This window comes from Phaethon aethereus, assembly GCF_964289735.1.
Source record: "Phaethon aethereus genome assembly, chromosome: 15".
Taxonomy (NCBI): domain Eukaryota; kingdom Metazoa; phylum Chordata; class Aves; order Phaethontiformes; family Phaethontidae; genus Phaethon; species Phaethon aethereus.
Genome location: NC_138591.1, coordinates 4,691,083 through 4,715,644, shown reverse-complemented (window position 1 = coordinate 4,715,644; position 24,562 = coordinate 4,691,083). Strand labels below are relative to the sequence as shown.

At 44.3% G+C, this 24,562-nt stretch overlaps 1 protein-coding gene across 1 annotated transcript in view; it reads left to right on the top strand.

Annotated features, from left to right (window-relative positions):
• Nucleotides 1–23,745, top strand: part of SDK1 (sidekick cell adhesion molecule 1) — a gene marked incomplete at its 5' end in the record, with an annotated part of 412,638 nt that extends 388,893 nt beyond the window's left edge. The window contains 7 exons of the mRNA XM_082006804.1: nt 1,114–1,275; nt 2,513–2,638; nt 10,833–10,997; nt 13,626–13,763; nt 15,739–15,859; nt 16,077–16,206; nt 22,913–23,745. Of these exons, the coding sequence (XP_081862930.1) occupies nt 1,114–1,275; nt 2,513–2,638; nt 10,833–10,997; nt 13,626–13,763; nt 15,739–15,859; nt 16,077–16,206; nt 22,913–23,185 (1,115 nt within the window). The 3' untranslated portion in view covers nt 23,186–23,745. The remainder of the gene's footprint in view (nt 1–1,113; nt 1,276–2,512; nt 2,639–10,832; nt 10,998–13,625; nt 13,764–15,738; nt 15,860–16,076; nt 16,207–22,912) is intronic.
• Between the last annotated feature and the right edge of the window lie 817 nt (nt 23,746–24,562).

The window sequence follows — 24,562 nt, the reverse complement described above, 5'->3', positions numbered from 1 at the left end:
TTCCTCGTTAAACAAGGAAAGATTCCCTGAGTTATAAATTGTATCTGGGAGAAAACTTTGAACAGAAATCGCTTGGACATTATTCTTTATTTAACTGATAAAAACTGAAAGAAGAATCTTGATTTGCATAAAATAAGCATCTGGATTGAGAAACATCTTCCTGCTGCATTTTTCTGGAAAGACAAACTAGCAAGCAGCCTTCTCTAGTGGGAAAACCCTTTTCCCACTTCCTATCTTCTTGGTTTGAAATGTGTTGTGTACATCTAGAGAACCAGAAAAATGCCAAAAGGACTCTGTAAATTGGAACTTCTTGTCTGTAAAATGTTTTATAAATCAAATTCTTTCCATTGACTTACCTTTAGAAAATTTCAATGAAAACTAGATTTTTTTTGTTTTGTTTTCAAAGTACTCATTGCCGCTCTGCCATTTATGCAGCCTTAAGAACATAAATATGAAACTAGCTATGAACTTTGATGAAGGAAACAGCACTGATTTTAATTCATCTGTGTAAGAAAAATTCTTAGAGAGTGAGAAGAGTGAAACACAAGTCGTGACTTCAGCCTTGTCCGGGCTAATAGTGCTTTGATTGCCTCCCCTATTGCAGTGGCATTTATACCCGCAAGTTACCTGTGAGATACACATCCTTCATTCCGGATTCACTTGGCAATGGTAGAAATGACAGGACAAGACGAAAGGGAAGAAGCTGGCCCTTGTTTCCTCCTCCAGGCAATGTTGCAGGTTACTTGGCAAAGCAGCAGTGGAGAAATACTTGCTTAGGAAGCAGTCTGCAGCATGCAGTCCTCTTCATTTACCTCTGCCTTTCTTCCCAGAATAATTAGTGAAGTTGTGTGTACTCTCTTGGTAATTTCCCAGTTGTGTTGTAAGGTTTTTTTCTTGTCAGTACCCACTTATCAAGCTTAAACTCTAATTATACTTATCAGTGCTGAAAATTGGCTATTATCACTACTTAAACTCCTGCTAATTGTAAGAAATACTTTCTTAGCAAACTGTTAGATAATTTTACTTACCATCTAGATGTAATAAGCTCCACTTGATTTCTTTTTTTGCGTGGCAACTTTCTCTTTTTTTTTTTAATCTGTGTGGCTGTTGCAGGGGTGAGTAAGGTGGTGACTGTGGACATTAAAGGGAACTGGCAACGCTGGCTGAAGGTCCGAGATCTCACCAAAGGCATGACCTATTTATTCAGAGTGCAAGCCCGAACCATCGCCTATGGACCTGAACTGCAAGCCAACGTCACAGCTGGGCCAGCAGAAGGTAAGTGGAGCCATAAAACCGCGTCGCAAGCCAGATCCGTTACACAAACATAGTCCAACAGCGGGGAATAGCGCACTCAGGACTTAACATGAATTTCCAAGCCAAGGAGAAGTTGAGTCACAGGAGCTCAGGACATGATTCAGTGGATTTCACAACTGCCCATGAAAAACATGTTTCCTTTTTTCCTGAAATCTAGAAGTTTGATGCAAATAAACAGAACAGTGTGAATAAATCATAACACAAATGGGCTAGCCAGGGATTTCAAAGCTGCATCCTGACAGCACAGCGCATTAATTCTGACTGTACTGCTCTGCGGTGGAGTCAAAACTGGAATAACTCTGCCAAAACCAGCAGAGGTTCCTGGATGAAAAAAAAAAAAAAACAAAACCCAGAAAGAATTTACAATTACTCTCCCCTGACACTTGGGCTCATGCAGAGGGGGAGGTCCGTGCATTTCCTGATGTGTCAAGAGGAGCAGCGTCAGCGTTCCCCGCTTGGTTCGATGCCTGTACCAAAAGAGTTGGTTTTCTTATTTGATAGGTGATTTTGATAAACAGATAATCTAACAAGGTAAATGCCCTCCAATGATACCAGCCTGTCTGGTAAATCACAGAACATCAGTGCAATGGTCACAGTACTGATTTTTGCTTCTTTTCCAGCTCAGGGAAATATTTACTTCCTCCATCAGAGCCAGATGTGGCAGTTCCACCCTTCTGGGTACCAGCAAGCTTTCATTTTATCACAGTACCCTCCATGGCCATTATCCTGGGGCAGCAGCACTGTGGATCCGCAGTCTCACTCTCCTGCCCCACCACAGAGAGTATAAAGCAGGGATCCTAACGTGGCTGTGGCATCTTCCCAAGTGAATGGGCAGGCAGCTGTCCCCACGAACCATTCCCTGAAACTCGGAGGCTGGTTTCACCTCTGAAGTCAGAAATAGCAGTGGCAATGTGCAAACGCTGCAGATATGCTAATGCGTATTGTTAAATGCATATGTTAAAATGAGAGTGGTTTTGCTCTTTCCTGCTTAACACAGGTACCTGTAAAACCCAGCCATTGATATGTAACTGCTGGCACTAGAACTAGTGAAAAATCAATAGCCCATTGAGCTGGGTTGTGTTGCATATATGTTGACCAGTACTTCTAGATCTTTCCCGCCCTATACCAGTAGAAGAAATGAATATTGCAGTCTGTCTGTGATACTGCCACCATTTGCTATTCTCCTTTCATCTTTCAGGGTCTCCCGGCTCCCCTCAGGAAATTCTGGTGACAAAATCTGCTTCTGGGCTGACGCTACAATGGACTGAGGGAGATTCAGGAGAAAAACCCACGACTGGGTACATTATAGAGGCACGACCCTCGGGTAAGCCATGGGAAACACAGAGAGCTTGGTGTCATGAGTTCTCTGCCTTCAATCCACGCTGAAAGCCATCCCACAGTGGCAAGGGTGTTTGTCATTCCAGTAAGGTAATGGGATTTTGTGAGAGAGCCCTGTCACCAGCAGTAAACCGTTGCTGGTTTATTATGTGTTTAGCAGATTTTCTCCTGTTTAGGAGTAGTCACAGAAAATTACCCTGAGTGCTCTGCTGTGCTACATCACTGGTAAATCATCCAACTGATGAGCTAATATAGTTAATAATTAAAACTCACATAAATGCTTACAGCATCTTTCATGCACAAGGACCAATGAGTACTTGCAAATTGTATTTTGAGGACCACAGATAGAAGTCTGTTCTCTTCTACAGCAGAACACAGCAGCTAGTTATTATTTTACTGTTAATAACAGGGCCAGGACTTCAGCACCACGTACATGTCACCTTCTCCATTCATTCTGCAGGGAGAGCATTGTCAGGGGGAAGGAATCCCCTCATCACCACAGTTTTTCTCGTTGCTTTCCCAGAGCTCCTTTGCTTCTGAGACTTGCGTCTTGCTGAAGCTGCTCTCTGCTTTTTCCAGAATATATCCCCAGCTGGACACGGTCATTTTAAATGTAGGCAAATGCTCCAGCCTGTTCGCAGCCTCTCCCAGCTTGGTACCCCTTGCAAATTCAATAAGCGCACACTTTCTGGTAACCAAGTCATTAAGAAAAAATAGTGAACGCTGCCGGACCCCTGTGTAATCTCACTCGATAATTCCCCTCCGCTCTGACAGTGAATGTTGATAACTATTCGTCGAGTACAATTTTCCAGCTGGTGATGCATCTACCAGATACTTGTTTCACGTAGCCCATGTTTGAATGTCACGATGTCAAAAGCTTTGCTGAAGTCAGGATAGATGATGTCTGCTCTTTCTCCTCTATTGACAAGGTCTACTACCCTGCCACAGAAGGAAATTAGACATGATTTATACTTGACATATCCATGTTGGCTGCTTGTTCTTTCCTTTTTTACTTCTAGGTGCTTGCGTGTGGCTTGATTATATATTGATTAAATGAATGTTTATCTGTTTGATTATATGAAGGATCCTAACTGTTTCTTGTATGTGTCTTGAATGTGAGGTTGCATTTAAAACCCAGGATTTTAACTACATTTAACCAGACAAGTAACAAAATAATAGCCTGCGTTTCTGTGGTCATCACTGAAGATGCAGATTTCCACACTTGCATCTGATAGAATGTGCTCTGTAGTGAGACTCTGCTGTGACCCTGAAATTTTTTCCTCATTTCTGTCCTTTAACTTGACAATTATTTTCAAAACAAAGTCGAGAAAAGTATGTACCTTCTCAAGTCACTGGAGTTTCCCAGAGTGAGGAAGGTTTGTTTTTTTTTTTATTAGAGGCATGACATCACTGTGCTTCTATTTTTCTTACGTCAGCTTATTGATTTCTGCCCTTATTTCTTCGTAGGTAGAAAATACTCTGACTTATTTTAACAACATTGTTTAGATAGCAAGTTGAACCAAAGCTGTTCACTGAAGCTTGCTTGCCAGCTTATGTTTCCCCAAACAGGATGTTTTGAGTAAGAGTATTTTAGAGGGAAACCTGCAGCTCATGCACAGGTTGTCTCCAAGCTGGAAATTCAACTCATCTGAGTGGTGACGTTGCAGACTCATGTGATGTTCCTGGGCTTCTCTCTGCGTTGGGTGTGAATATTTTATGGTTCATGGCTAAGGCTATAGGATTTGTGGCCCACTCTTTTTGAGTAGGAAGAAAATAGTCCCTCCAAGGCAGGTCTGAGCTGCATTAGCCCTGGGTCACTCCTGCTGGCCCCACTCCACTGATCCTGGAAACACACAGAAGAGGTCTTATTCTCCTGCTCTTGCAACCTGACTGTTGAGGCATTTAATTCCTCTTCAGATTATTTTAATCCTATTCATGCTGCTGTAGCAAATGAATTAGGCATTTGTGTGCTTCGTTCTGGTTGCAGCTGTAGGGGAAGCGCGAAACATGATCCAGGAGAGGGGACAGACTAATTGGAAAGTTTGGTTATTTCACCCAAGCACCAGCTTCCTTTCTGTGCTGCTTTACTTCCTCATCTCTGCATGGAGGAGTTTGAAATTGGAATTAGGAGCTTAACAAAAGCAGGGAACTAATTCTTCCTGTCAGGGCTGGTCATTCAGAGCAGCTTCTCCTTTAATATGATCCTAAGAATTTGCTTCTACACGTTGATTTATATGGGTAGTAGAGCGTGGGTTGGAGCAACCTTTGTTTTTAAGGAGTTGTTGTCTAAGAGAAGAGCAGTTGACTTGTGCCCTTCACATAAAATCAAGGAAGAAAAAGATATTCATCCTTCTGAGATCAAAAAAGGGGCATTGAACAGTCAGATGAAAAGCTTTAGCTTGTTGCCAATATTTAAATGCAATACCACTACCTTAGTGTTTCACATCTCAAGTGTCATCTATTATAGGCCTCATTACCCCAAACGTTAAATGCTGTATCATCTCATTTTCCCTGCTGTAGCTCCCTGCCAAGACTCTTCCATCAGAGTCAGAGGATGGCTTTCTGTCAGAAATGGCAAACTCTACCCCCTTTTATCACTTCCCTTTGAGTTTTTTGGTGCCCTGCTGTGTCTCCCAGGGCTCCAGCCGCCCTGCTGGGTTTAGCAGTGGTGGCAGCAGGCAGCTGAGATTGTTCATTTGATCTCCCTGTTTCTTTCCCGGATTTATGGAAGGTGACCACACTGACTATCTCCTCTGCATTTTGAATATACTTAGACACAGGGATGGAGCAGGTGAATCGACATTTTTTCTAGACTGATCTGTGCTAGAGGAAGACATTACAGAAACAGAAGGGTTTTTCTTTTCCTTCAACTTCTCTGTCCCTGGAGAAATGGATTCCAGTTCAGCTCCCTGTGCATTACAAGAAATGTAATTAAGCAGCAGCCTCTGTCACTGCCATCGTGAGCACTCCCTAGCTATCAACTAGGCTGGCTAAGGAACAGGTATTATATAGTGTCCTCAGTTTTTACATACAGAGGAAAACTCAGGAATGACACAACAATGTCAAGGTTCCCAGTGCTGCCGGAGGGAGTGGAGAAGCTGGTTTTGCCCCTCTTTTCCCAGCCTCGTGCCGCATCCAAGTCTCCTCTCTGGATTGTGCTTTAATGGTAGGCGTGTGGCCTGTAAAGCACTAAGCAGTCTCACACAGACTTTCCTTCCCAGTTACCCCCAATCTACAAAGCGGGTGGTTTTGCATAATGCCCCAGGGATCCACGGTGCCAGGAGAGCATGTGGATATGCAACTGCCAAGCAAGACACCTTCATGCATGTATTTGCCTCCTGCGGTCATGCTGAGCTTCAGGGCAGCCGTGTAGGTGTTCGGTCAACCTGCTTCATGGCTTGTGTCACCTCAGAAAAAACTTCTGACCCAGGACAAGCTGATACAGATTTCCTCTTCTGCTTCCTCTCCCCACTGTGTGTTTAGGGTTAGTTTGTTTTTCCCAAGCAGGAGATGGCTTAAGCTGAGTGGGAGAGAATTGCATCTTAACATGCTTCCAATAATAATATTTCTAGCATTCTGGCTGGCATGAACAAGCCAGTTAAGCCTCAGGTCAGACACAAATCGCGAGCTTAGGACCTAGACAAGTCAGGAAAGTGTTTTCTTTTGCTCCCCAAGATGATCAGTTCCATGAAGGCAGCAGATGTTTTGGAGAAGAACCTGTCTACTTGAAGTGGGGATTGTCCTTCCCAGAGATGCTGGTTTTCGCTTCCCACACCCCGAGGGCAGATCTTGCTTTAGTTTCCTTTCTGGTGTCTTGAGTAATGTTTTTATGTTTTCTTCCTTTTCTATTCATTTTTAAACAAATGAGGGAGTGCAGTGTCAAACACAGACACAAACCAGCAAAAGTCAGTAAATTCAAAGTGAAGGGTGCAGCTGCATTGCCGGCATCTGCCATGGGGCCTTTGGTTCACCTCCGTTCGTGAACGACATGCCGAGGATGACAGTTTGTCAGCCTTCACTTCCCATTCTTGTCCTTCCGCTAGATTGCATAATAATCCAGTCCTTCACCTCTGACAAATACATCCACATTTTAATTTTGTCCTCTGCAGAAGGAACACTAGGCGCATTCAGCCGATCCTTAACTCTCAGCAGCTTCTCCCCTCATAAACCTCCTAATACATAATTAGAAGGAAGTTTTACGGCATGGCTCTCCTCTTACTCCAAGAGGGGAAGGCCGCCATTTAGGCCCCAAATAAGCCACAGCTTTCCACCTCCCCAGCCGCAGCACGGCCGTTGTTTTTTAGCGGCCTGAGTCAGCAGAGCCAGGAGCCTTCATTACTTACTGATGGTTTTATTCAGCGTGGAGACCCCATCTAACGGCCCGTGAAGCCAGGCTGGCCTGTGGCACCGCATGTGGCTGCGGCCTGTGGCTCTGTGTGTGGCTGCGGCCTGTGGCGCTGCGTGTGGCTGTGGCCTGTGGCGCTGTGTGTGGCTGCGGCCTGTGGCTCTGCGTGTGGCTGCGGCCTGTGGCGCCATGTGTGGCTGTGGCCTGTGGCTCTGCGTGTGGCTTTGGCCTGCAGTGCTGCTCCTCGCCGACACGGGATGGCCAGCGCCTGGCCAGGACATCATGCGAGGTCAGAGGTGGTTTCACCTTCCCCCGTCATTCAGACCTTCTCCCCATGCATGTGCCTCACTTCCAAAATGGATGGAGAAGTCAAGGATGGGAGATAAAGATGAAATAAGGCTGGGGCAGGGTCTGGTGAAGCATTGATAGCAACAAGAAGCAAAGAAAAACTGATTTTTTTGAGGAACCCTCCCTTTTCCGTCAGACGTTTAGGCCTTTGTCAAAAAGGCAATTTGAAATGAAGAAAGGGATGGATGTTATTGAAGGAAAAGCATTTGCGAGCAGTACAGATGCATGCCCAGGGCCAGCCCTGCTGCCTTTCTCAGGACATTAATCAGGAGTGGGCTGGGGCTGACCAAGCCTCGCGCCTCTTTGCAGGAGTCCAGGGCTGCAAACTTTGCTTTGCTCGGTGGTTTCTATGAGTTAATATCCGGTTGATATCCCAACCATGGCATGCCCATCTTTCCTCCCTAAACTGAGTGGAAAATGCTGTGTACAGTGTACTAATGATTTTCTACTGAACTTAAAGGCCAATCTTTGCTATCACAGGTGACCTTCTAATGAATTCTCTTTCAGCTGAACTTCTAACGTTTAGAGCAAACCTAGTTTTGAGGGATGGTGAATGAATTCACAAGTGTCTGTTCAATATTTAATCGCAAAGTTCACTGTTGAAATAAAATGCTTTTTTAGTTTGGATATATCTGATTGCAATCTCTGTGTACAAAAAGGGACCTGAACATTCCAGATGGAGAGAAAATTAATTAATTGAGGCTCTGGAATTAAAAACCTTGCTGGCCAGGGCTTGAGAAGCCATGGACTATCATGTGCATAGCATTTGCTTGGAGTCAGCAGTGGGAAGACATAAGGATGTCCCCCTTTCCAGACTGTCACCCTGCAGCACTTCTGACCACTGTAGCTGCATCAGCACCTCTCTGGGATCCCAAGGATCACACACTGGGTCCCATCTTGGCCAAGCCCTGTTTCCTATTCCAGAAAAAAAGTTTGGGCAGGGACTCTTTCAATGTATGAAATGTGGTTGAGCCAGAGAAGATATGGCCACCAGCTGAACCACCTCTGAGCCCCTGTGAGACAGGAATCCCTCTTGAAGAAACATCCACCAGCACCCTTTGCTGCCCCACACCATTGCCACCATAGCCAAGGGGACACAGAGGTGGAAATGCAATGTTGACTTCTCAAGGGTAGTTTTCCCAACTTATCGCAAGCTTTACAGAGTGGTTAAATTTACACTTCTTGGTCTATTGGATATTCTGCACTGTGCACCCTCATAGGTATGAGAAAATGTGTGAGAAAGTGCGTGTGTGAACGGTTGTGTTTGTCGCGATGAGTGTTGAACATTCATTTTTATTGTTGCCTTTTCTTCCCCCATTTAGGTGGCTTTCAGTGCAAACAAATTGCTTTTCAGACAATTCACAATGGGCTCAAATTCTCTTATTGCTGTTTACAAATGTGTTTATGAAAGCTCAGGCAATTCTAGCAATTATGGCAATATTTTATAGTCTGAGATGCATCTTCCTAGTGTATTGGTGGCTGCAACAATCTAACTTTGAAAATGCATCCCTCACTCCACCCTCTTCAGAGAAGCTAAATCCCAAGCTCCCTTTTTATTACACTGTAAGTTTACATGGTAGAAATAATCTTGCCTTCTATTGCCCTGTAAAAAGGGAAGTCAATATTTTATCTCTTGTTTTATAGCCATTGTAATATCCAACTAATACATAACAATGGTACATTATGATAACTTCATTATGCTCTGATCATGCTGGTGAATAAAGTATTGGTCTGAATTTTAAGCATGACAGAAAAATTACCTATTTTTATTGTTCTTTGGTATTTCTCAAATGTAGCTGGAACAATAACATTTCAGCCTGCTTTTTGCATCCACTGAGACTGCCAATCCTCATGATCAGAAAAGATGTAGTTTGGGGGTTGCTAGTCATTGTGTGTGCTGCTAGACGTGCAGCACAGCACAAATTACTGAGCCAATATTTACTGATGCCAAAGTTAAAACATTCACATGGAAATGCACCTGCAGTGTTAATCAATCCATCTTTGCTACTATTCCCTGTTGCACAGAAGTAGGCCGAGGGCCAAATTTTGCTTTGTTACACCAGCACAGCTCTGGAATCGCCGCGGTGGCTTCAATCAGTTTACAGTTGGGTAAATGCAAAGCAAATGAGAACAGATTCCTGCCTTAAATTGCAGCAGCGAAAAAAGTCACTGAGGGTAGTGCTGCTGGCTCCTGCTTTGTTGTTGCCTTGATAACACCTCAAGCTACAGAAGTCATGCTGATGCTCGAATCTCAGAGTGCAGAGGGCTTTCTTTCAAAGTAGGCAGCTCCTGAGCTGGAGTCGTATCTATGCAGAGGTGGTCATCATATTCCCATTGCTGTGGGACACGCAGGGAAAAATAGACATTGCTCGAACAGCTTTGATAACTAAAAGTAGAAGCCCAATGGGATACTTACGAGGTCAGATCTGTAAGAGCTACTCTGGCTTAGACTAGCTGAGAGTCTGGTCCCGTGCGTAGACAGTAACTCCCATTTTGTCAGCGAAAGCGCTGGCCACCAATTTTTACTGAAAAGCAGTCTGTTTAGATTAATGTTTGATTCCTGTGCTCAAAACTATTGACTGGCATTTTTAATTATAGTTGGTTTTCTTCTTACTGGTAAGAGCAGCCGTCTTGTTGAAAGTTCTTTCCATTGTAGTCAAGTGAATATGAGGTTACAGGTATGGATCAGGGACCAGAACAGTGCCTGGTCAGGATGTGTGCCAGCATCAATGTCAACGTGGCTGTTGAGAACCGAGGTTACCCTACCAAAACATGCTCATCAGAATGGCATTGTGTTTCTAGCAACTTTGAGAGGTTTAGAATGCAAACAAAAACTCATTCCCATTTAAAAATGCGTGGCCCAGAAGTGCAGTGCCCACTGCCTCACTCTGCGGGCCAGCACGTGCAAAGGACGTATCGCTATTGATATTGTGAAGCAAGCGGCACCCCAGTGACACCAGTCCACCAGGCACCAGTTCACGCGAGGCCACAGTACTTTCTGCCAAGACCCAAATCTTACATTACTTTGCAAAGCTTAGCCTACGCACTCGGCTAGTGAAGTCAGCTTTGCAATGTGAAAAACAGGCAAAACCCGTGCGATTAGGACTCGTTAACGCAGCAGGTTGCTTTGGGTTTGCTTGTTCTGTCAAATAACAGGCATGCTGATGCGGTGACCTTACCTGATCAGAGGGACCCGGGTGGCTGGCAGCTGCTGTCACCAGCTCAGTTCGCTGTGGGTGCTGCTGCAGGTTTTAGAGGAGATCTCTTCCATCTGGACTATTATAAGACCCCCATCATGAATAAATGCCTTTCCAGACGGGGTCTGGCAGGGCATTCTGACATTTGTGTGTATCACTGAGCAGCCTTCAGGTAAGCATGTCTACTGCCTGTGATTGAAACGCACCATTAATGACGAGTTTTTTCAACGGGCAAAAGGAAATGCCAAGTCACACAGTCCATGCCATTTCTCTCCTTGCTCTTTTCCCAGATGAAGGGCTGTGGGATATGTTCGTGAAGGACATCCCACGCAGTGCTACCTCCTACACAGTTGGCCTAGACAAGCTGAAGCAGGGTGTGACCTATGAATTTCGGGTGGTGGCTGTCAATGAATTTGGCTATGGAGAACCAAGTGTTCCCTCTGTGGCAGTATCAGGTAATCATGGATGTTTTATTTTTTTTTAATATCTTTTCCAATGGAATGTCTTGGGGCTGGGAGGGAGGGGAATAAAAAAAAAACAAAAAAAACAAACCCCAAATTCTCTAGCTGCAACAAATAATCAAGGGCAGCTTGTTTTCACTTGTTTTAGGATAAAACCAAAGTAATATAGTGGTGAATCAAGGTTTGTTATTACCGTATGCTTTCCTCTCAAGAGGAAAAATGTGTGTGCGCCATTTTTAAGTTTGACAAAGAACCTTGTCAGGAATTTCCTGAGTGTTTATATGTAAGATCTTTTGCCCTAAGACTAATGTACACGGTCTACAAGTCATTTGGTTTTTCTCCTTTCCTCTCCTAGGCTGTTGTTTTGTTTATTCTGCTTCCTTCTTTTTATTCCCAGGGTTCTCTGATAAATATTCGCTGTGCTATTTTGTATTTAGCTCTCAAAAATATGAAAGTGTTGTTTCACAAAATTATTCCTGATATCCTCTGTGCTGACAGTTCCAGTATGGTGTCGTGCATCCAGTCCCCCTTCATCAGAGCAGCTCGCTGGTGATGTTCTCGGGCTCTTCCCTCCCTGCTCTCTTGTGCTTATTCCCAGCAAACAGGGCCTATGGCCTAAACGTGCTTCCAAAATCCCTTTGAGCAACTCTGGGCTTCTGAAGGAACTTCAATACCTCGACAAGCAAATTCTGCTCCGTTTGCCATGCCTGGGCAGCTCGAGTTCAGGAGCCTGTCGTGAAGTGGGAGAGCATTCCCTTGTGAAAGCTTCGCCCAGGTCTGCTCTCACCCTCGCAGAGCCAGCTGGACTCCCAGGTTGCTTTTGAGCAACAGGTTTCATCCCTGCTGCGTCAGCACAGACAGACAAGCGGAATGAAAGAACCTGATAAAGCAGCTTTGTGATTCAAAATTCTGGAGAGTCCTGAGAACCTGGCAATGCTCCAGTATCTGGAGTGGCTTTTATCTCTTTGCTCCTCCAGTGAAAAGCAGAAACACCATTCAACAGTTACCCAGCAGGCAAGAGTAGTAAATGCTGCTATCGCCATCACGGCTGCGTTTGTCCTTACACAATTAACCACTTAGCCTGTGAGAGCTGGCTATGGATTTCCACGTGAGTGCTACCCTTGCTTTTCTCCTTCAGGACAAGGGCATAGACAACTCACTTCAAACACCAAAAGTCAGTGTCTTTCCTATCTGTGGTTTCACAGAGGCTATAACACAATGTAAAGGGTCAGTAATCATGTCAGTCTTTCCGTTCCTGGAAGACATTATTCCTCTGAAGCTGGGCACGCAGCTCCTTCTGATGCTTTTTATAAATAAACCGCTTGTTTGTAAGGTCTCCACTTGAACAGAACTATTTAATTCACCTCCTTTTGATGCTTCAGTGTTCATCTCAAATTGCTGCATGAAAGTAAGAGGTTTCCATTGAGATTCACAGCCATAAAAGTATAAAGCATTTTAGGCTGGCCACTTCAGCTAGCACAGGGAGGTATAAATTGCACTGAATCTGCTCAGCCCAGCATGGCTTGTGCAGTTTGCCTTTAGGACTTTATTGTCCTGGCCTGGCCTCCCAGCAAAGAAAGATTGTGGCAACTTTTCACTGCTGCAGAATAGCCAGTGATCTGGGACAAATTTTGAGCTCATATCATCAGGCTTACAACAGACTTGTGTTTCGATCCAGGGCTCAGGACAGTCAGGGAAAGAGAGTGCCTGGGTTCAGTGATCGAAGGGGTTGAAGTTGGTCTCCTGGCATCACTCATTCCTACCAGGTGTTCTTCTTCCTTATGGACTACAGGAAAATTGTATCCAACTGCTAGTTTGTGATCCAGTGGTAGCATTTTTTCACAAAGCTGAGGGATGCTGACAAAGAGAATATCACCACAAGAAAATAGCAATACATATTACTTTAAACCAAGACTAGCAAGATAACTCTAGGAAGGGGAAGTTAGTGTCATTTTGTGTCTCAAATTGAGGTCAAATGGGGTGAAATGACTTGAGATCACACAAAATCCAGGCAACTGTATTGATAACCATGTGTTGCACATCAGGCTTGGCTAAGCAGATGGGGAAATGGTATAGAGTAGCAGTGAATGTTGGAAGTTAGAGTTAATGGAGGTACTGAAAGACACTGAACCAAGTGTACTTTGTTCCCTGGCACTAGCTGTATTTTTCAAATAGAAAAAATTGAAATCAGAGCCACTGAGCAGCATTTTGGCGGGGCAAGCCTCTTAAAAAGTGGAATAATTGTGGGTCATGACAGATATGTTAGTAGTTCCTTTGACCCAGGGAGTATTAAACATACCACGGTAGTCAAGAAATGTAGGTGTGCAGAGCTGTGGGAAGAAACCTATCTCTCTTAGCTTGGTGATAACTTCTGGATTATGGATTCTGGAGCTCTGCTCCGAGTGTGTGAAAGATGCTTGCGGAGATGTTGGAGCCGTGATATGCTCCTGTTCTTTTTGCCATCTAGACATATCAGCAAGCCTCTTGAAAGTCTGGTTGCCCGGTAGACTGTTACCTCCTTTGAACACCTCTCTTTCCTGAACACTATTATGGCTGTGGGGCAGAAGGGGAAATTCTGAGTGAGCATAAAGAGAAATAGTTATTTGTTTTTTGCTCTTTCAGCACAAACAGAAGCCCCTTTCTATGAGGAGTGGTGGTTCCTGCTGGTGATGGCTCTCTCAAGTCTGATCCTCATCCTTCTGGTGGTGTTTGCATTGGTCCTGCATGGCCAGAGCAAGAAATACAAGAACTGCAGCACAGGTACGACATCAGCTCCATGCTGTGCACACACTCTCAAGAGCTGTGGGAATTAGGAACGTCTTCCCTTTGAACCCCTGGTTTCCTCAGCGTGGACTCTCTTTATAGGTATTTTGTTTGGCAGAGGTTCAGATCTTTTTAGTCTGGTTTGGTAGAAATATCTTTTCCCATAGCCATACTGGGCAAAGAGTTCCCCATCTTACCAGGTTTTGGATGCTAACTAGCCATGGACTTGGATAGGACAGCATCTGGAAGTCCCAGGGCCTGTAGCAAAAGCCAAGGAGACTGGGTCAAATGCTTGGCAGAAGACCATAAAAAAAGGAATGAGCTGAGACTTCATTTAGCTTTGTCATCATTCCCTGATAGATGGGGAGAAGGAGAAAGACTCTGCTTTTCCATGGCTGTACCCAACGCAAATAGTCTAGGTCTGTATGTGTGAGGACTATATCACAACTCCTTTATATTAAATAGAGTGCCCTGCATCTCACATTCATTCCGTAAGCCAAGCTGCAGTTGCTGGGCTGGGGGCCAAGCAGCTAGGAGGTGTCTTGGTTATCTGGACCTGTTAGACTTTAAGGCATAATGAGAATCAAGCTTTGAATTTTCCTGCAGTTATGATTTTTACCAATCTCCCTTCTGAAAGGAAACGGGAGCTGCCTGCTCTGTAGCTAGGAACGTTAAAATAGTCCCCTTTCAAAACACCCAGATCTTGAGCTCTGAATATTGTTTTTACCTTTTCTTCTCCTGATATAATAAAGTCCTGGAAGGGTTGTTCACATGTGTATTTCTCTGATAGCCTCCTCCACCTCCAGCAAGAAATTGCTCTGATGCCAGGAGGTGCTAAAAAAGGCACATTAATGAGGAGGATCAGGTGGATGGGTCTTTGCGCTACCCGTTCTTAGGGATTAATGTAATGAAGGAGTCTTCTAAGCAGTATTTAGTAATTCAGTCCCAAAGTGAAGATCTTTTCTTTCTTTATAATTCACTTGTAACAAGTGTTAGAAAATCAGATTTCAGTCCCATGAGATACAAGATGTATGAATACTGTGGCATTTTACCAAGTTGATACTATTACATATTTGTATGCATAGCTCATAGGAAATCACTCATCTTCTTAGTTTTGCTCTGTGTTTGGGGGACAGACAGGAAAAGACAGGTCTGACCTGTACTGTCAGATATCCGTGTTCACACTGAGTCTTAATGCAGCACTGAAATTGAAGCTGAGAGTAAAGTACCTGTCCGCTGCAAAGTGGCAATATGCAACCGGCCCTTCTCCCTGGCACATGAGCTGAGCTCACACCTTTAGGATTACAAAGAATGAGCATGAGAGAGAATAAGCTCTTGCTACATTTGATTACAAGAAATAATATACTTTGCTATATTTTCCCTTTTCTTCTAGTCCCTTGTCATTTTCCCTGCCTTACATTGTCCAGGGATTTCTCACATCTATATCTTATCCTTATTACAGCTCTGACATCTTTTTCCCATTTGCTCTCCACTTACCCTACCTATCTCTTGCTTTCTTTCCTGCTTTTTTTTTTCCCCCTCTTTCTCTCTTTTTCTGCCTTTCCTAGTTTTACTTTCTCTTGCTTTGCTTCAGTTGGCCTGAATGGGATTCGTGGCACCTGATTTAGGACATCCTCAGTGGCCATCTGAATTAATCACCTGGTTTCTATTTATAGTCAAAAGACAAGAATAAACACCGTTTATCTGCACTGTTTTAGATACTTACCTCTGAATGAAATGTATCCATCCTTGGCTCATTCTTTCCCCTTTTTTGGCTCCTTCTGCCTGTTCACACTCCTGATAAGCTCCTCTCCTTCACTCTGATTGTATTCATTTGCCAGTAATAAAGGTAAAGAGATTTTCAAGTAATTAATGATGGAAAACACACAAAGAAGGGAAAGTTAGCTGTTACAGCTGTATTTGGGGGAAAAGTGCCTTTGTTTCAGCTGAATCTTTCATTGCCTGGCTCTAGGTAAAATCATCTCCAATGTGGAAGAGTCAGTCACCCTGGATAATGGAGGCTTCACTGCCCTGGAGCTCAACAGCAGACACCTGAACATCAAGAGCACCTTCTCAAAGAAGAATGGAACCAGGTGAGAAGCTTGGAACGCTCTTGGAAATGGCTTTTTATCTAGCTTCAAGCAACTGTTAAATGGATAAAGGGGAGAGACCATTGTCTGGAGGATCTAGGGAGGACTTTAATGTCCCAGGCTCTGACCCTGGCTTCTAAGCAAGATTTAATTGTGTCTTTACTTGTGTCATTTCAGAGAAAAAACAACATCCCACACACTCACCCTTTACGTTTCCTAGGTCTCCTCCTCGCCCAAGCCCGGGGGGGCTGCACTACTCTGATGAGGATATCTGCAACAAGTACAACGGAGCCGTGCTGACCGAGGGCTTGGGCCTGAACGAGAAGCCCTTAGAAGTGTCAGAGTCGGAGGTAAGGGTTCCCCTTTGCCTTGCCAAATGTTGCTCAGTCACTGCAGGCATTCATTTGCCTGATGGACCCAGGCAAGTTTTTAAGTTCCAGTCCCATACCTGCAATATACTGTGGTGTCATTGTTTGTCTGTTTTGGGGACTTTAAAACGTCTAATTCACCGGCCTGTTTGCATCACATCTTAAAATTGAAATGTCAAAGGAAAAAATTACAAGCAGGACCCAGCCAGGGCAGATTCCAGACCTGGCCTTGGCAGATATTCACAGTTTTCAAGTGTTACATAGAAAGGCAAGTGCAATCAGTCAGCCAGTGTGTGCTCATCTCTCTGGAAGGGGCTGCATGTCCCCTTCTGCCTGGGGGCTGCAAGCTTGGAGCACTTTCGGAAAAAAATATATGCTGCAAAATAACCAGCTGGCTGCATCTGCTGTCTGGGTGAGGTTGCAGGTGGGACTGAAGTATGGAATGTGGTTTGAAGTTTTCACAGTGCCTTTTTTAGGTAGCTACAGCAAACACCAAGGTTCATAAGAGCGGTCTTGCGTGGTGATAACTGCTGCCTCTGTTACAGCGGGGGTAAGCGGGGCATGAGAAACCTGCCAAGGAGCGCATGGCAATGGCTGTGAGTGCCCAGCACTCAGGTTTCTGAACACCCCAGCCTGCAGCCTTAGTCTAACTCAAGAGGAGCCTTCTGCTCAAGTTGCCTCTAGACTCTGTTTTCCAAGGAAGGTAGGTGTATGCTGGCATTATCCATCTGGCAGTGCTCCATCTTGTGTCTTGTATCCCCTTTAAGAAGAAAGAAAGAGCTTGTGGTCTATAAAAGCCCAGTGGTGGCCAGGGGTGAATAGGTAGACTTCAAGGGATACCCAGAAAGGTAAATCTGTCTTTAAAATTATATGTTGTCAGCTGAGATCCTGTCGAATCCGAACTGACAGCACAAGAAGCGAGCAGTGGGCCAAACCATTCCAAACCTGACCCTTCTAGCAAGAATAAATCAAGAGCAGCAAGCAGTGAAAGAAGATGACAGTTTTCATCTGTAGCTTTTCTGCACCTGCAGCTACAGCTGCTTTTCCTGGCTACCTAGCTCTCACCTCCTGCTAATTACCATGGACAGCCTGCTGCTATGTGCTGCCCTGCGGCCGACCCGTCGTGCAGGCAGGTTTCCTGGGTGTAGCTCAAGCTGCTGTCTATGCAATGCACAAGCTTTACCCTCCAGATTAAACCCATAGTGCTTTGGTCATGTCACTGTAACAACTCAGCATTAAACCTGTCATTAAAACAGTTTGCTGAGCATGATCATGAATTTAGCACTGGCACCTTTTGACATTAATTTCAATGCCCCATGTGGTATTTCCTGGTAATACGCAGAAGTCTACTTGCAGGGTGTCATTACTGCCTTCTATGTGCGCTGTTTGTACAGCATAGAAGAAAGTGATTTTTGTTTTTTTCTCAGGCTATTATAAATATTATTTATTTACTGTGTATTGCAGTCGAGCCTGAAGGTCTCAATTGAGATTCTAATGTTTTTGTGAATCTGTGTGTGCATGTAAGTATGTGAACAAAATGTGCCTCCTGTTTTTCCTTGGGGCTTAGATATGCAGCCCTTCCGTATAATGTCTTTGATGCCTGGGTTTTTTTTGTGGTGGGGAGTGCTTTTAGGCATGAAATGTTAATACGCTCGCAGCAGAGGTAGCAATAGGAGATGCTGCCTTTTGATCAGCCTGAAAATGCTGTTTACATTGGCTGGTACAGGCAGGAGGTGGGGGTGGGTTGGGGCAGAGGTGGGTACAGATGTTTGACCACTCTCTTTTCAAGTGTTCCTGTACCTATTAGCTCTTCCTCTTTGTCTTTTCTGTTCTTCTTGTTTCTACTCTCAAAGGAGATCTTAACAGATGAGCTCTGTTTTCTGAGAAATTCAGAATTTCCACCTCTCTTAGCAGGCAGAAATGTTTCTCATTATACAAAGAGTTAACGATACCTTTTTATATAAGAGCTCTACACAGGTTTGGTCCTCTGCAGCAAGCTGGGTCCTGATGCTATTTTCCTCTAATACATCTTTGCGTGGCTCTCGAATTCCACTTAATACAATGCACGTAAGGGCAGGGAGGGCCAAAAACTGTGCTTTTGCTTTCAACCCACATGTCGTATTGTTGCTGCTTAATCTTACCCCTATTGCCTGAGGTGTCAAGATTTTATATGGAAAAGAAGGAAGGTCACTGGCTTCAAGTCTCATGGGGTTTACTGAACATGAGGAAGTCTGCGAGAAACTCTCGGGCTGACTGACTGCACTTAGAGCACAGCTGCCTGGGAGCCTTCCTCCAAGCTCCCTCCTGATGAGGAGAGCAAGAGCGAAACAAAGAAAATGAAGCAGACCAAGCAATACTCTTAATATTCATAAATCAAGTGGTTAACTTACTCCACGTCATGAAAGCCAAGCACCAGTACTGGTAATGAGGTTAAAGTAGTTTAATTGGCAGGTATGGAGCAAGAGAGTGCTAAGAGTGTAATTTCTAAATGATTAATAATAATAGGCTTTTAGATAATGAGTCAAGTGGATGAGGCTCTGGACAGATAACCTGAAGAAATTTGGTGTTCACCATGTACAGGAATTCGATGATATATCTGCGATGTCATCCAGCCATGGAAGAGCACTTTTATAGGAGGGGAGGGGGGTGTGTGTGTGTTTGTTCTCACATGTCTTTGGTCCCTCAAAATCTGTTTTCAGGAGATAATATTCAGCACATTATCAGTCAGTGCTGAATGCTGGTGGTGCTCTGGTCTTCCCAGCTGCTCTCTGCAGTCTGACTTTTGCTTTCTCAGCTCTGTAGGAAGATATTATAAATTTCCATTTAACGCTTAATAGGGAATATGGTTTAACTTGTTTCCAACAAAGTTCTCCAAAGATTTTGACAAGTTGGGCATCATGTGGAAACCAGCTGCAGGTGACACATTACATAAGCAAGGGTTTCCGTGTCTGGAGAAGTCTTTTTGCATAGTAAGTTACCTTGTCTATTTTACAGCATATTCATTTCATATCAACCAAAAGAAACTGCTGCTGTCTACATTTTTAGAAATAATCTCATAAGGCTGTTTCTTATGCAGTCACTTGAAAATAGTTCCAGTTATCTTTGTTTTTTTTTTTTTTAAATTTCCCATTGACTAAGGTAGCCAATTCTGGTCGCTGCTTTGCCTCTGAACAGCACTTGTGCATTTCATGCTGTCAATAAAATACTTAAATAGCCTCTCATTTTCTGTATTTGTTGTTTCAAAGGCATCCACCTTTGGTTGACAGTCTGTACTGTCACCGTGCACCCAATCACACCCCAGCCTACGGAGGTTTCCAAGGTAACAAAGCCACAGTTGCACGGAAGGGAGAAAACTGAAAACAAAGCAGAGAGCCCTGCAGCATTTCTATTTACTCAATAGTTTAAAAACCACTAAAAAGTAATCCTCTAGTATAAGCTGTCTTGTCTTGTCTTTGTATTGTCATGCAAAACAGGTTTATCTTGCTACGCCTTGATTTTCATCAGGGCAGAGAGGGATGCGGGATGGCAGTTTAAAGAATTCCTTGCTGGTAAGGGTGGTTATTAGTACCTTGTTTGGAGCAAACCTTAGAAGATAGTTTAGAAACATGGACAGAATAGTCAGTTCCTGCCTGTTTTGAAGGGAACACAAAGAAAACATGGTACGGACACTAACAAGTAGGTTATCCTTTCCAGCATCGGTGTTAATGATGGTGAAAGGCTGAAGTTAGTGCAGCAATATGTTTCATGAAAATCCCTTCTGAAAGGCACTGGCCTTATTTACACCAAATTAGTGTTCTCTTTCAGTTGGTATAATGGACTAATTAGTGGGCAGATTATCAGCAGGTGGTATTGTTTTAAACTCTTTCTGTTGATGGACAGTCCAAGTGACACTGTTATTTCAAATGGCAGCAGCCCATCTAAAAGTGTTCCCAGTATTTCTCCTCTTTATTATGTTGACTTCTGGCAATCTCGAAAGAACTTGGCTTAGGTACAGAAAATATATTAGTTTTGTGGGTGAAGATTTTTCTGCTAGCGATGGACAGAAATCAAGTGGCTGCATCAGTATTATTATACCTATCAAGTCATGTGTCGCTCTTCTGGATACAGCTTCTTCTCAGCATTTCTTCTTAGAGCTTCCAGCCTTTTAGTTGTCTTTATGTTTCTGTATGTCTGTGGGGACATCAGGAAGACCAGTAAGGAGCCACTAGAAGTTTGTGTATTTTCTCCTTATGCTTATGACACCTCAGCTCAGCTGTGATCCATCTTTTCAGCAGAGGCTTGTTTCTTTGGGGGGTGGTTGAGCGTGACTGAGTCAGTAAGAGTGATGGTGGGCTGGGGAAGGAGTCAGAAGACATGGCAAAGGCAGTGGTAGCGTTGTGCCTTTGATGGAGGGAACACATCCATGATAGCTAGAGGAGTTCACACCTTTGGGTGCTGCTTCTGGTGAGTGATCCATAACCACCTGCCTCTGCTCAGGACGTAGAGGCTTTTCTTCTGGATGCCCACCTTATCCCGCATCTTCCCAGGCACTTTTTACCTTAACATTAGGCTATGGAGCTACAGCATCATGTTTGGAGGTGTGGGCTGGTGCAAAGTGCAACACCTTGATTCTTGATAAGGACAGAGAAAACCAGGCTTTGGGGATCTTTTGGACTGCAGGTAAGGTTGGTTGTATCTGCAGCTGAGGACCAGCCTGCCCAAGCTATTGCTGCCGTGCTCTGCCGTGCTGCCATGCGCTGCAGTCATCAGAGGCACTCTTGTTGGAGCCCCTTGCAAAAACAGACAGGGCAGTGCTGGCAGGATGTTCCCTGCAGCAGTGCCAAGACTCTGGAGCTGCTCTCAGCACCCGCTGGCTGTGAAGTGGTCCAAATTTGGGGATATTCCAGGCATGCCACAAAAAACACCTGTTGGGGAAGGTCTTTGGAGGGAGCTGGGTGTTGGCTTCCCGAGGCTGGCAGCTGGCACAACGGAGCCTTTTTCTAGGAGGTAAACTTGCTGAATACCTTCTGGAATAATTAGTAAATGCTGGTAGGGTTTAGTTGCAATATTAATTACGTATCAAGGCACCTGATTTACATTCTTAAAATAATCAAACAGTACATAATTCTGAAAGAGCCAAAGCATGGGTAATAGTGGAAGGTGTAAAGAGCTACTTTGCTCAGATTTGGAAAACTGGGAAAAAAGTTCTCAGCTCTGTCCATCACCCTCTATGCTGCAAAATGGGCATGAAATAGTATCGAAGCAGCTATCTAAGCAAAGAAGTGGGATGATGGATGCAGTGCCCTTTTCAAATGATGGTTCACAAAGCATTTGAGGTTTGTTCTTCAGAGACCATTAAAAAGGAACTTTAGAGGAGGAAAGACTGGTTGTGTGGCAGGCAGGATCAAGAAGGATGCGTGTTTGCTGTGTGGTGTCATAGATCAGAACGATACCAACCTTTTGAAACTAATTGCAGCAACTAACAGTTACGAGCTGCACTTACCCGTCTCTCTCTTGTATCTCTTAGGCAGCTACTACTTTGATATTTAATTGCCTTTAGAATCAGCTATGCAGGTTACCGGGGCGTAGGGAGGGGAATAAAAGCTTTTGCATGCTTAAACCAGAGATTTGAGAGAAGGCATGAGATATGGAAATGACTGGGTAAATGTTTGTACGTGGTATGGGTTGTGGCTGTTATTGGTGGGAACATCGGTGGGAACAGAAGGAAAATGTGCTTGGATTCCGCGGCCAAGGCTTTGCCGCGGTCTCTGTACTCGGAGGAGATATATGAGTGCTCTGCGATTCCTCCAGCTGTATCACAGCAGCAGGACTTCAGAGGAGGGGCAGATGCACAAAGCTGGTTACATCTCGGCAGAGCTCCCACTCGATATTGAGATGAGCTTTGAAGCTATCCAGCTGCCGTTGATAAATGTTTCAAGGGGTAAGATCTGCTCTGAAGACAGGGCTGTGACTGAGCCATCCCACGAAAGCACCCCCTCCTGCCTGGCAGTTCTTATTTTCCAGATTTTGCATTCTCCTTCTTCTGTCGCCGCTGGTTGTGTACCTTGTTGTACCACCAATAATCACCTGGAACACACAGACAGAGTTGCCTGAAAAAAACTGATTTCCTTAATTCCCTTTCAGTGATAAAACTAATTTTCAATACTTAATGGGGCTTGCAAGCCAAACCCAGGACTGTGCAGGTGGCCTGGTCTGACCACCACAAACAGCAGCATGTCTGGCTAACTTCAGTGCATTTGCAGGGAAGACATTCTTTCTATCCTTGCATCAAAAGAAGAGGTATTCTCAATTGCAATCGTAATTACAGTCTTGTTGATTATGTGATTGAAAGCTGTTGGTTTTCCTATGACGTCTCTACACTTCCCTGCATCTTGTGTCAAAATAGGAACTCCTTTCTCCCGCCGCAGCGTTCTGCAGGGAATTAAAAGGGATTTCTCTGCATCTCTTATCACCAGCGTTCATCAGGGGACTCTCCCTCTAGCAGCAAAGCCTGGCTAAGCCAGAGCACAGTGCTGTTCTACAGTCCAGCACGTGTTACACTTGGACTACAAACCATCCTACCCTAAAATTACAGTTTCTGTCAGCTGATGATAGTAAACTTGTCTCTAATTTCTTTTAGAGTGGAACAGGCTAAATCATAGATGTTAATGGCTGATTTTTTTTTTTATTCCCCCCCACAATGCTCCAGGCCACTGACTCTGACTACGAAGACGAGTTGCCAAAGCACTCCTTTGTGAACCACTACATGAGCGACCCCACGTACTACAACTCGTGGAAGCGGCAACAGAAAGGGGTGAAGCACCCAGCATCCTATAGATACGAGGAGTGTGCCGCCAGCGAGACAGAGCCCTATTTCCAGACTGTCATCACAACACAGAGCTCAGGAGGGGTGTATACCCCAACGGGACAGCCTGCACCCAGCTCCCGGACTCCAGTGACAGGGTTCTCCTCCTTCGTCTGAGATGGGGCTGGGGGATACAGCCAAACCGCCGGCAGCACTTGGGGGGACCCGTCGCGGTGACTGTGTGTGCGTGACCGGTGCGGTGAACTGTGGGCAACTTCTCTATCAGGGTAGAAATGGATGGGAACACAGATGAGGCTGCGTTTTTTTTTTTCTGAAGACAATCAACTCTAAAGATATGGAGCTGAACTAGCTGAACCTTTGTTTAAAAAAAGAAAAAAAAAAGGCATTCTGAAAAGTTGATGATTTTAACCACTTGTGAATAGTAGGGGTTTTTTAACCGCTTTTTGTAACACTGCTTCAGGAAGCAGCTCCCATGCCCTTCTCTTCCCTCTTTCTTTCTCTCTCCTCCTCTGTTCCCCCATTCCCAAACAAGGAGATTAATTCCCTAGATGCAATGAGTGACTTTGTGATGTGATTTGAAGAGAAAATGTAAAACCTCCCAGGCCTCTTTTTCTTCCCTTTTCTCTAATCTTTTTTCTTCTTTTAATTTTTCCCCGTCATTAAGGTCAAGTAAGAAACTATAGAAAAGGGACAAATTTTTAATGTGAAAAGCAGACACCTCCTCTCTTCTCATTGCTGCTCCCCACTTTACGAGCACTGGCTGATCAACTTAGGCTCAGATGTGTCACTGTGTCTGCTCTAGGCTCACTACTGGTGCATTATTCTGAATTGCTGACCTGCTTTTCTTTCTTGTTCAAATGGGACCTGCTGCATTCTTTAAATATTCCAACTCCAGGGCCTTTAGAAGAGGAGATGGCTCAAAAGAGCACTGTAGGCAGCGGTGAGTGAAGCAAATGGGAATAATTCAGATGCAAGGTCAGTTTATTTTTGGTGTGGCTCTAATCCTCCCTCATAGACTGCATGTGCCATTTGAATCCGTCATTTTTTAAAAGTCAAAGGACACAACCCAGCAAGACAGATGAATCTTTCAATTGAGATTGCAGTGGCAAGCTAGAGAGTCTACTAATTGATGAGGTTTTTGATCATGAAAGTTATCCTGCTCTGTCAATAGAAGTTGAACATTCTTTCTCACCTGGACTCTGCAGTGCTGCCTACTGGTCTGTAAAAAAGTACACAGTAGCTGAGTTTGATTTAATTTTTTTAGTACAAAGACATGTCACAGAGTCTGGGTGAGTTTTGGTGTCTACAGGTGCCTTTTATTGATCCTTTAGCTTCATATCTGGGAGAAACACCAAAGTGTCTCCAAATAAAGTTAAACATGTTTTTCAAGCATTAGGGTCATGAGTTACCTTGTGCACATTTATGATCTGCTTTGTGCACTTGAAGCTACAGCCCTTGGAAAGAAAAGGGGGGATTTTTCATTTCTTTTCCATCCTTTTGTATAGCTCCCTTTTTGTTTTCTTCTTTTCTGTC